This window comes from Thermobia domestica, chromosome 16, assembly GCF_964235325.1.
Source record: "Thermobia domestica chromosome 16, izTheDome1.hap1.1, whole genome shotgun sequence".
Lineage (NCBI taxonomy): Eukaryota > Metazoa > Arthropoda > Insecta > Zygentoma > Lepismatidae > Thermobia > Thermobia domestica.
The window spans coordinates 181353306-181366800 of NC_137469.1; the positions used below are offsets into that span (position 1 = coordinate 181353306).

General features: G+C 35.2%; 1 protein-coding gene across 4 annotated transcripts in view; it reads right to left on the minus strand.

Annotated features, from left to right (window-relative positions):
- The window catches only part of LOC145673531 (uncharacterized), a 326206-nt gene that overhangs the window by 21453 nt on the left and 291258 nt on the right, over positions 1–13495 (minus strand). For 3 of the 4 annotated variants that reach the window (XM_081743322.1, XM_081743320.1, XM_081743321.1), the window contains 2 exons: positions 9926–10144; positions 7184–7282 (listed from right to left, as the gene is read on the minus strand). In XM_081743322.1, the coding sequence (XP_081599448.1) occupies positions 7184–7282; positions 9926–10144 (318 nt within the window). Of the gene's footprint in view, positions 1–4027; positions 4102–7183; positions 7283–9925; positions 10145–13495 lie in introns of all 4 variants that reach the window. The other variant, XR_014128780.1, reaches the window with a different exon arrangement.

Genomic DNA, 13495 nt, shown 5'->3' on the forward strand with positions numbered 1-13495 from the left:
GAATTATAAATACGAAAATTAGAATGAGTAAAACAAAATGTTTCTAAATGGAGAAGAAAGTTTTGTTTTCGTTTTATTATTCTTATTTACTGCTTTTTTGACATGAAATTTGCCACATACATGTCTTTACCGATTACACACATATTAACATCATAAGAAATACTGGGAGAATTCTTTATCAAACTATATTCCTAGAACAACATATTTATAGACATGCGACAATAATTTTGGACATGAATGTACATATCATAAATGCCGTGAAAGGGAAGTATTTGTTGTGGTGAACTTCTCGAGATCTCTCGCATTCTTATGTAAAATCTTTTTAGTTTTGTTCGTTGTTATTAAAGATATAGAGATACTGCAAAGTAAGTATTCGCTTACCTTCTCAACAACAACCACAACCAACGAAATTCCGAATTTGTTAGATCTTACATAAGAATGCAAGAAATCCCATGTTAATATCAAGTTTGCAACATTTACTGGGAAATAGCTAATAAAACAAAGCAGTAGCAGAAAACGAATTAATTAATGTATTAAATATTTTTATTTATTGAGATAAGGGCTAATGTGTAAGTGACGATCCGGATAAGATCATAAGTAGCAATTTGCACCACTTTTTACCTAAACAACATCCCATTTAATGTGTTTTAGAGTTCTGAAGCAAAATTAGCTACCTTTCATAATCTCATGAAAATTGCCACTACTGATAAGCGAATGTGTGTAAGTTGATATATACTACACAGAAAATGCCTCAGTAGGAAGAATCCTTGGCGTGCAATACAACTGATAATTTTCCTATATTCCTACTGTATTTTGTAAAAAGTTCTCTCGTAGGTGTATGGTTAACGTCCGCATCCTCCGCATGGAAGATCTGGGTTCGATTCCTGGCTCATTTGTTTCGGATCCTACGTCAAACTTTACATTCACATCTCATATAGCTTCGGTACTGTCAGAGACGCTAAACAGTAATCTAAGCAGCTACACTTTGGAAAAGTAACTGATATAGTGACCCTTCAGTACAATGTCACACAACAAGCAGTGCAGTTTGTTCACTTGGTTTATCGTCGTTTAATTCTTGGACTAAGCCCACAATCTTAGACCATGACAAAAACTGAAATGGAAAAAATTACTGTTGACCTACTGACAAATCTCAGCAACAGGTTCGGAAAGTCATATTAAAGCTAATAACATCCAGACATTTAAAAGTTGTGCTTTATTATGATGTGGTTTGCTCAATACTGTTAACGCAAACCATCGGCGATTTTACAGTAGCATTTGATTGTGGGCCGTGATGTGCGTGCCTCTGGTGAACGGTGTTCCGGACTCGAGTCCCAGTGGAAGAGATTATAGTAGTTTAGATTCGATTTTGAACTGTAGGTCCGCGTTTCACATAGCCTCAGTGCTAAATTTCAATAAACAAACGAATAAATATGAGTGTGAGCTCTTTGAGAAGGCTGCCAGCACTCTTTTTATGTTTAAGCACTTTTGTTTTATTTATTTCCATCGCAATAATATACAACAATATAGTAGGGTTGCCATTTGTGACGGAAAATTCGGGACCGTCACGGAATCGGGATCTGAGTCCCGGCGCCCGGAAAAAAATTCTCGGGACGCTTAAATGTCCCGGATTTCAGCGAAGAAGAAAGGAAGGGAACATTATAGTTTGCTTTTTTCACAGGATTACGTATGCAATTATTTTCTTGAACTTCTGAGTATGGCAATTCAAAAGTTGAAAAAAATTCAATACATAAAACATGGATTTAATTAAGTTCACGATTTAACTACTTTGACATTGAACGAAGCATTCGTTTCATTGGGCGAAGGACAAAAGTTTTTATTGCTCCATCTTATTGTTATCTTTAGTACTTCTGTTTTAATCTGAATCTTGCTTCTGAAATATTTTAATCAATAATCCCTGAGCGATATTTTTGCTAATTTTCTGCTGACCATTGGAGAAGAAAAATATATTGTTTCCATTAATAAAACTGAACAGACAACAATGGAAAAATGTTGGAGTATTTTATTTAAAAAAAATAGAAGCTTATGAGATGGGGAAAACTTATTTTTTGAATTATTCGCGGCAGATTTTTTTCTTCTTTTTTCTTTTTACGCAACAATGGCTGTGTGTTTCAGCTGCCCCTTCTGACCCACCACCTGAAGGAACCATGAATGGTAAAACAGACTCTCAAAGCCACGAAACATAACACATACTGAGAAATAATAATAATAATAATAACAATAATAATAATAATAATAATAATAATAATAATAATAATAATAATAATAAATGCTTACGAGAGGGAGGGGGTGAATCATTTGTTTATGTTTGCTTAACTAGGGAGGAGAAGACTAAAAATATGATTACTTACTACTTGAATAACTCTATCTAATGGAAGAAAGAAAATAGTATATAACACTTCTTTTCATTTTAAGCATTTAAAGATTCTCGTAATTTATTAGCGTCCCGGATTTTCATCTTTTTAAATAGGCAACCCTACAATATAGTCGAACTGATAATAGAAATGTTGAAGGTAGTGCCATTCTCGATATTAGTTTTTAAGTCTTAGATTTATTCGTAATAATAATAAAAAAAAAAAAAAAAATCGAAGAAGTCCTTCATTACATTAAATGTAAGAGATTCCTTGAATATTACAATGTATAGAGGGGACGAAATATTCGACAAATACAGCAATACCTATAAATTCTATAAAATATATAATTATGTGAAAATGAGAAGAAAACGCTACACTTATTCATCTGATATTACTACTTTATATGTATATATAAGTAACGTGTATTGGCCAACCTAATGGTTTTACTATCCAGTTTCATAAGATCTAATCCAAATGGGATGACATTTTAAAACGTAAGTTAAAATTAACGAAAAGTTAAGACAATATACCGCCAAAAATAACTAAATTATACAGGGTGATTTTATTAAAACTCACGGATTTCATTTGGGTGTAGAATTTCTAACTTAAGTCCGATTTTCATGTAGTTTGTGGCAAATGATCAAGGCAGGATGCGAGATTTATCGGACTATGTTTACTGGCTTAAATTCCTCCGGGGTAATATCGTCCATGCCTCAAGAAATATGCAAATATTCGCCAGTATTAGAAAGAGGTGCGGTGCGGAGGTTTGAATTTTCTTCCTTAGACAGCAGCCTCATCATGGTCAAGAAGAAACAGGAAATTGAGCCTTTGTATTGGGAACTGTTGTATTGTACAGTTGTATGCTATTGTGTGATTGTGATCAGGACAGTGAGAATTGTGTACTCTTTTTCAAGAAACGTGTGTTTATCGTTAAAAGTTTTTGGAGAAAGGAATCTGTTGTTCCCATGCAAAGTGCATTTAGAAATAAATTTGCCTCACGTTTTGCCCCAGACAGGAACATAATGTGGTGGCTAATGAATAAATTGGAAGAAGGATCCCTTTTGAGTGAGACAACGAAGCATCGGACCCCGCATGCAGGTGTTGTACAAATTGTCAGTTATCGACTCCTTAGGTCATCCAAGAAATCTCTCCGTCGTTCGTCGCAAGAAACCGGCTATAGCCATTTAACATGTGAAGTTAACACTAACATTTAATTTGTATTCTCACTAAGATTAATTTGTATTCTGCAATTTCACTTCAAAAATTCAATCCTCATTCCAATTATAAGGTACACTGGCGAATATTTACTGTTTTTCTTGAGGAGTGGTCCATATTACCGATAATGAATTGAAATCAGTAAACAGTCTCATAAATCTCCCATCCTTCCTTGATCATTTGTCACAAACCGCATGAAAATCGGACTTCAGCTAGAAATTCTAGAAAAAATTGAAATCCGCGAGTTTTTAAAAATCAACCTGTATTTTGTAATTAGTAATATAATTTAGCAATGCTTGGAAAGAGAAAAATTTAAGTTATGTATATTAGAGTATCGGTTGCCTAAATAGTTTTTTTTTTTAAAAAAAAAAAGATACAAACAAACAAACAAGTACAAAAGAGAGAAGAGAAATAAGAAAGTATAATAAACGATTACAAACCTAATATGTTTCTTTCTTGCAAATATTCCCACATAATTTTGAATTATGCTAATGTTTACGAATCTTCTCGTATTCTGAAAGGAACTTCCATATTTAAAATCAGAAAGAAAGACAGATTTATCATTTCTAATGATTTTTCCTTTAAAAAAATCAATAAATATGAGAGAATTTCTCTTCGACATAAGTAGCACATAATAATATTTACAAACAGATAAAAAAAATGATCCAGACTATTTTTCTAGCAAAAGACTATACATAACCAAATCAAAACATATATTTACAAAAGAATTTTATGTCTGACCCATTTTTAAGGAATTTGGTTTATCAAAACTCCTTTATATATTAAGCTTGTCTCTCCAGCTGTCTGGGGGCCAAAACATTTCAAGAATCAGTTGATGGAGCACCTCCCCCCTCCCCAAATTGGGTCAAAAGTTAAGAAGCAAATTCGCTTGTGGAAGCGATATTCAAGCCCACGTGGTAGAAATCAACCCTTTACATTGGCCACTATAGAGTGAAAATGGAACAGAAAGAGAGAAGTGGTTTCCTCCCGTCGATTAAGCATCCCAAGAATACATGCTCATCTTCATACCTAATTCTTTACGAAAACCACAAGTGATAGAAACATACTGCACTTTCGGGTTTCAATATTTAACTACAGAGTAATAATGACAAGAGATAGCGAGAAGCGGTTTCCTGGAATCGATTTAGCATTCTAAGTGTAGGTACTATCTTCTCTCTTAACCCCGCATTTAAACCAGAAATCTGTGTGAAAGTGTCTGAAATCAATCTGCACTTTCAGTTTTAACGTTATCGCCACAGAATGAAAACCGTAAGCGGTTTTCTGTGATCAATTAAGTGTCTCAAGAATATACCCCATCTGTAATTTATTCTTTCTACTAAAACCGGAAGTGCAGAAGCCAATCCCTTCCGGTTTTAGTAGAACTAATCATTGTAGAGTAAAACCGGTAACGTATAGCAAAGAAGTGGTATCATGCAATCGACTAAGCGTCCTAAAAATATATTTAATCTCCATCGTTAAGTCTGTACTACAACCAGAAGTGGTAGAAATCCATTAGAACTTCTGGTTTCAATAAGGCTCTTCATAGAGGAAAAACAATACGAGAGAGCGAGAAGAGGTTCTTTGGAATCGATTTACCATTCTAAGAGTAGGTGCCATCTTCTACGTTAACCCTCTAATTCAAACAGAAAGTGGCAGTAATCAATCACTTTCAGTTTAACGTTGATCACCATAGTATTAAAAATGCAATCGATAGCGAGAAGCGGTCATTTCAGCATCCCAAAAGTATCCTTTCTAATGTTTCTACTGAAACCGAAGAAACGTTGGTTTTAACGTTGACTGCTACAGAGTGAAAACGGTAAGTCAACAAGAAACGGTTGTCTGCAATCAACTAAGCGTTCCAGGCATATATTCCATCTCCAGTCTCATCTCTCTATTGAAACCGGAAGTGGCATAAATATACTACCACCTCTGGTTTCAATACTGAGAAAAATAACACGCCATACAAACCAAATTCTTTCACGTGGTAGGTCACTTGTTGAACATAATCCAAACGCTTAAGAACCTTTTGAGACTTTGGGAATTGGAAATCTTATGAGACTGCTTTGGGCACATCTTGCATCACTATGCCTTCCAGAAAATTTCCTGTGTGTACGTAACGCACCGAGTGGTGCAAAGCTGACATAACTTCCTGGTTCTTCTGCTCGTCTGTCAGGTTCCTGGCCTCCATATTTGTCATGACCCATGTCGTATGTTGTACAGTACGCAATGGTAAATTTCCGTGACAATGTTGTCAGACGGATCCGTCGGTTATTCAGAATTAGGTTTCTCAACGCTTGTGAGAGTGACTGGTGGTGTAGCGGTTACGGGTCAATTGGAAAGAGGCCTGGTCTCCAAACAAGCTGCACCACCTGTCCATAGATTTAGCACAAAACAATGCCTTCTTACTGAGTTTCAGCTGGAGTTTTCCTTTTAGTCCATGAAACTCGCACTACATTTCGTTGCTCTTTTTGTTCTAAGTAGATGGCTTTTTATGAAAGCGAATCAACACAATTGTATAGATCCTTAGTACAAATTTCCAATTAATTCCTTGTAAATTTGCAAGCTTACACTTGCACCCTGTAAAGGAGGCTAAAATGTATGCGCTAGTCTTTGATCTTTTTTCTTCAGTAGCTCATGCTAATTTGAAGTTATTTCAGCTCATCTCTGGCTGGAAAGTAACGCTTATCATATAATATAGGTTGGGTATTGTACAGCTGCTGCCTTACTGGCCATAGAAACTGAGATACTGTTTAAGATTATCTCCCTTCATGGACTCATTTATTATTGTATGTTGATATAAGAATGGTACCATCTTGACTTTCTTCCTCTCCTATCGCTTTACACAGCTAAGAAAAGAGGTTTCTCAGCAACCAATCCAAATTATTAAATTTAAAATAAAAACTTAGCAGTATGAAACTAAGTATACATAGGTCAGGAAAAATATGCTCATTATTAAGCACACACACTCACACACTGTTTCAATTAAATTTTACAGACTCCTTTGACCGGAACTCTACACTTAAAATATGAGGTACAATATGTACTTTTATGACTAAGAAATTTAGACTTGAGGAAGTATGATTGGAAAGAACGTTTAATGTATTATTTTCTCTCACTTATCTAATCAATGAAAGAAGCCAAATTTTTTATTTTGTTGAAAAGTATCCAGCATTATACGTATAATTTGAATACCTTTGTAGTTTAAATAACAGTAGAACTTAATTTTATTGTATATATAGCATGGTTTGTCACCTGAATTAGACACCCAACCAAAGCACACTACTTGTCTTGCTTAACCAGAGATTAATGATATCTATCAGTCCCCTGGGGACCTCCACAAGTGAACTGATGTGGAAAAGGGATTATGTAAACTGTGGATAAATTAAATATACTAATCCCTTTTCTACATACTTTGGTTCGATCAAGAGAACAGAAAGAACTGCGTTCAAATTATTACAAATAAATAAATCAATCAACACACACGTAAATAATAACCATTTATGTACAATAACTTGTCAGATGTCTAGAATTTTAATATGGGTTTAATTTGACTGAAGTATATGCAATCTGAAAATGAAGATCTTGTGTATACTCACTGCTTCACTCTGTCTGGAATGCTCAGTTGTTCCAAAGGAACGAGTTGCGCTAATTCCGCCAGGTTATTAACGAACCTTAGCTTCTTACTAAATTTTGCACTGGAAAGAACAAGACATAGTATTAAAATAATTACTTCAAGTTTTCTTTATTATTATTATTATTATTATTATTATTATTATTATTATTATTATTATTATTATTATTATTATTATTATTATTCCGTAATTAGTTTCTATTTTGCGATCACTACAAAACTACCTTAATAATTACTGTTACATTATCTATTGATGTAAACTGGGATGAAAACTACAAAGCTAAATGTTTTATGCATTTTGATACTCGTACTGTGATTGATACTAAATGTTACTTAGAAACCACTGATTATTTCAGCATTGTAAACGTTTCCTGCATAATATACAACGGTGTGCACATTTGAAATTAGGTTTAAACACCTATGTAACATTGTCCCGCAATAAACAAATAATAACTTTGCAGGCTTATATAATGTTGGTTTTGTTACAGTGAGAGTTTATTTTAACAGCGAAGTTTGTAGACACCTGGAAAGATACAGGCCATCAAGAAATGATGTATGTACTGTAAGAGATGAGAAAAAGAGAAGAGGACTGGAAGAAAGAAAATATAAAGACTATGAAATCAAATACCGTATTTACGCGATTCTAAGACGCACTTTTCTTTCCCTTGAAAATCAAGAAGCGTCTTAGATTTGAGTTATGCAAATTTCGGCCAGATTAGATAGAGTTTTGCCAAAAATAGCTAATCCCGTTAGAAGGAAGATAGTGATGCCGATGACGAAACAGATGATCAGCAATAACGTGTCAGTGTTGTTTTTTGCAAGTGAAAATGCAAAACTGTAGAAAAGAAAAGTTTAAATAATTTCTGAATAATTATTTGTTTGTTTGTATGTGTGTGTACATACTGGTATAATATGATAATATGATACCGTTAATGGATTGCTATAAAACTGACGCAAGCAATTATATTAGGGAAAAAAATTACTACCAGATGCATATGAATATACCGTAAATTCCAGCAATAAATTCAATATGTATCTTCTCATAACATTATTTGTTTACCCATGTTTATTAATCCTTTTTTTTTTCTTTTCATTCTTTAAAATCAATGCAGTGTAGATTCTCTTTTTTCCCGCCAAGGATGCGTCTTACATTCAAGAATTTTCTCTTCTAATTTTTCCTTCAAAAATTGGGGGTGCGTATTACCCATTTGAGGGCGCCTTAGATTTGTGTAAATACGGTAGTATTCCAGAGAAGTAGTACAGAGGGTACCTAAGAGAGAACAACGAAGTCCAGGAAATATCAGTTGATCTGGAGTGGAAACGAAAACATGGACACTAATTTGTTAAATGAAATTCAAAGGCAACATTTATATACTCATTGAGAGAAGTATATAAATTAAGAAATGTTGAGGTTTCATTACGCTCTTATCAATTAAGTAAAAATCACGGTAAGAAAGGAAAACTATGAAACAATAAATGATACAGAATTTGTGAAGAAGACATAGCAGCAGAGGCATACCAACTGTACGAATTCATGAGATAAATAGAGTAAGATATTAAGATAGGATAAACCTTTTACTAAAGCGTGTATCATTGATATGGGAGTTTGGAAGATCTATTAATTGTAGAAGTGTTGCCTGCAGATTATTGTTTTTTTATTCTTCGAGAATAAGGTATAAACACCTGCGAGTGTCTTGATGCAGATTCTGTGTTTACATACTTAAGTGAAAGGTCAAGTATAACTAGATACAGTTCACTTTAGGCTACGTTGTTTAAAGTATCATCGGTTTAAATAGAAAATATGCTAGATGTGTGAAGTTAGAACATCTTGATTTACATTTGTTTTAGAGAATTAAAAAAGAAATAGTTGATTTGGTATATAATGATCAAGTATGGTATGATGAATCACCAAAGGTACCTATATGTTGAAGATAAATGAAAATATGTACAAAGTTACCTCTCAGATGATTGATTTGTGCATTGGTTAAAGAAACAGAAGACTAAATAGTTTGTGTAATATACGCTGTATGACTTTATATTACATAAAGGTTATGAAAGACTGGATCTATTACTTTAGAGGGATCCAAATCAAAATCAGGTTTCTACCCGAGGTAGTATACTCATAGCAGAAGTTGAATTTTCAAACAAGTGTACCGAGAGCGAGCGCTCTAATGAGACCATGTACACTCATTTGATGTACTGACTTCATTGATTCATTGAAATTGGAAACCTTTTCAACATCAATATAGTATGAAACGAGAAGTAGACTTTTTCAACTATTTTCGCAGTTGCCAGCAAAGCAGATACCTCAAATTTCTCAGAAAGAAAGAAAAAGGAAAAACGAAGAAAGAAAAATAAAGAAAAAAGAATGAAAGAAAAAGAAAGAATGAATGAAAGAAAGAAAAATATGTAAATATAAACTTAAAAAGAAGGCATGGCATCAACTATACTCACATATTTCTAAATTTCTTCGTCTATATTCAAACAGTGAAAGTGATGCTAGTCATTGGCTCAACAAATGGATACACTCTGAGCCAGTCAGTTCGCTTATTGCGTAGGGCACCCTGATATTCGTGATACAAGAATTAATCGAGGATTAATTTATTTGCCGAAGTAACTAAGTAATGGTCGGTTTAGAGTTGCTACTCCATGACGGGATTTTAAGTATATATGTGAACACTAGAACGAAGATGATGTTGAGTCTTACCTGATGAACGGTCGTGTCATGACAACAATGGTCTTCAACCAAAAGGTGGGATGGACTAGGTAGAGGCCTTTGAGATTCTTTCGTAGTCTTCTGTCTATCATCTGGTAACAACGCTTCAACCAGCCAAAGGTGGGCATACAACTTCTGGAGGTCGCTCCATGCAGGTAGATGAGCACGTAGTCTTCAGCCACAAGCTGATCTAGCGTCGTCAACACATACCTGTAACGGATTTCATGGATCATTCAAATATACGCAATATAATTTACGAATACGTATCTACTTATATGGATGTCTACACAGACACATTCTCTGTTAACACATAGATAATAACTTCTGGGGGCCGCGGTGGCTCAGTGGTAGAGCGTTCACCTCTGGTGCTTGGGGTTCCGGGTTCGATCCCAGCCCCCGCCAAGTGAACTTTGTGGTGGACAAACAACGTGTGCGTGGGTTTTCTCGGGGTTCTCCCGTTTCCTCCCACTTTCTTCATTCCACCATTTCACTCATTACTCATCATCACCGTCTCCTTTAGCCTAACCGGCATAACCGTGGGACGTAAAACTCAAAGATTTCATTTCATTTCATTTCATAATAACTTCTATATCTGTGGAAGTAATGTTGAAGTAACAATAAACTCGTAGGAACTACAATAGAGAATTTTCTCCTGTTTAGACGAGCTAAATGATTAGCGTGCATACCTTTGGTGTGGGAGACCGGGGTTCAATTCCCGGCGGGAGGTTATGTGGTCTTGATCTCACGTTAACCTGCAGTCCATATCTCATAGAGTTTCGCTGCTGAAAGAGACACTACATCCAAAATCAAATGAAATAAATTTCCTAATGAGATGTCTTTAGGTCTTTTATCTCCTTATAAAAACGTTCCCTTTTATTATTGTTCAGTCTATTGGAGGGAATATCAAAGAAGCTTTAGTAGTGGCAACGATTCTATATATATATTTATTCCTCACATTTCGTTTCACTTCTTCATCATCAGTTAACAGGAGACCAAGTCGCTTATGTGGAACCTGAACTCTTCTTCAAGGAAACACAATTCGACACAAACGACCTGGTCTCTTCTTCTTGACAATAACACCCATCAGCACTCAACACGCAAACAAGACACAAAATTGAAGAATTAGTGTCGGAACGGCTGACCCTATCTCCATACAGCTTCAATTTAGCGCCGAGTTACTTCTATCTCTTTCCAGTATTAAAGTATGCATTGCATGGCGAACGTCTGGAAACACATGAAGAAATGAAGCGAAATGTAAGGACAGTGCTAAATAGCCAGAGCCCTGATTGATTTTTTTTTTTTTTTTTCAAAGGGTTTGGACAAATTTGTGCAACGTTGAGACAAATGCCTGAATCTCAATCGGGATTACGTGGAGAAGTAAGGAAGAACCCATCTACATATATACGAATAGTTTACAAATGTTTCTTGAAAAATAAATATTTTACAGCTTAGGGAAACATATATTGAACGACTCATGTGTATACATAAGTCAAACTCAAGAACCTCAAAACTCATTTTAACTTATTCTTCACGGTTTCAAGATAAAAATAAAATGTGTCATACACAGTCTAAACTTATACATTTTCTATGGCATAAAACTTATTGTTAAATTCTAAAATATCGTGACACACCCCATGAGATTGCGTGACACACCTGTTGGGAATTACTGGTTTAATAAACCAAGACTGACCTCTTCCACATACGAACTACAACACTCGAATGCATTCTTAATAAGAGTGCACAGTATCCAATCTAAATAAAGTGTTATATATATATATATATATATATATTTTTGAGGCTGACAACTTTAAACTGGCAAAACTGTTTTCATTGACAGCTAATATCACAGTTCTCGGTTGTTTTGAGGTTAGCTTGGTTTGATTATTTATCATGAATAGCCTCACGCCGAAGCAACGTTTGCAAATTGTGCAAATTTATTTTGAAAACCATGGTTCAATTTGACAAACTCATTGGGCATTGTATTCATATTACGGTGCTCATAATCGTCCGTCAAAGCGATTAATTCGAGAAACTATGGATCCTTTTCACAATACGTTTATTCTAAACGATATCATGCATCCGGTGGAATCACTGGGCCAGTGGAATCATTGGTCCATACGTTTTGTTCAAAAATGATGCTGGTCAGAACGTTACAGTCAACGATGAGCGGTACACACATGATTACTAACTTTTTCGTGCCTCAATTGACAGACATTAATGTTGCAGTCACGTAGTTTCAGCAGGAAGGCGCCACATGTCACACAGCGCGCGCCGCAATTAATTTACTGAAAGAAACATTTGACGAACAATTAATTTAATAAAATGGATCTGTTAACTAGCCACCTCGTTCGTGCGGTTTGATGTCATTAGATTGTTTTCTCTGGAGATATGTAAAGTAACACGTCTACGCCGAGAAACCAAAAATAATTGAACACTTGAAAGCCAACATTCCAAGCGTTACTGCCGAAATACAGTCTCATTTACTGTGAAGTGTGAAAATTGGAGCTCCAGATTACGCCATGTATGCGCCAGGCGCGGTGATCACATGCCCTAAATCATATTCAAACGTTAATGCCATAAAATGATGTCAAAAAAAAAGCCAATTTCATGGATATTAAAAACATTTTTCTGTGTTTTATTTCAATTTAAAGTTCTCTGCCTCTAAATAAATACCCACCCATTCCAGCCAATTAGTCAAATATTAAGAACTTTGTTCTAAAATACGGTTACAGGCGTCCCAGTTTCCTGAGGAAGTCCCTGGACTTACAAATTATTTCAATAATATGAAGTAGAACTCCCTATCGTGTTTCTGGACTCATTGAAAATATCTGGTATCTTTGTTCTAAATCCTGAATCCCACTTTGGCCCTCGCTTGGACGTTTCAACAGCAGTTTTTCTGTTCTCTAAATTTGTTACTTCCTTCTTCATTCTATTATATATCATGGCAGTACTAGGAGAACAGGAACGAGCATTGTCATATACAGGGTGTTTCAGAACAACACTGACAACGTTTGGGAGGTGATTTCTGACACCAAGGTAAGACAAAAAGTATAGACCATTCTGGGTGCACAAATGCTTCCTTTCGGAGTTATAGGCTGCGGAAAACATGAGAAAAAAAAACTTTTTAAAGGTCCATAGCTCTAAAACTATGGGATCTACCGTAGTCGCGTCAAGACTTTACTTACACACTAGTATGTACCCTATCAAAATATACAAGTTTCAGAATCCTGCGGTACTTCCACAACAATTTTTATTGAGGTAGTTGGAGAGTACTTTAGATTATATACCTGTAGCCAAACTCCCTCTATAAAAATTACTTCGTGAGTAGCTTAGGATTCTGAAACATGGATTTTTGGATAGCGCACATACTAGTTCCGAAGTGAAGTCTTGACCCACTATGGTAGGTTCCATAGTTTTGAAGCTAGGAACCTTTAAAGTTCATTTTTTCATGTTTTTTCTCAACCTCTAACCCCGAAAGGAAGCATTTGTGCACCCACGTTAGTCTACACATTTTGTCTTACCTTGCTGTCAGGAATCACCTCCCAAAAATTGTCAGTGATG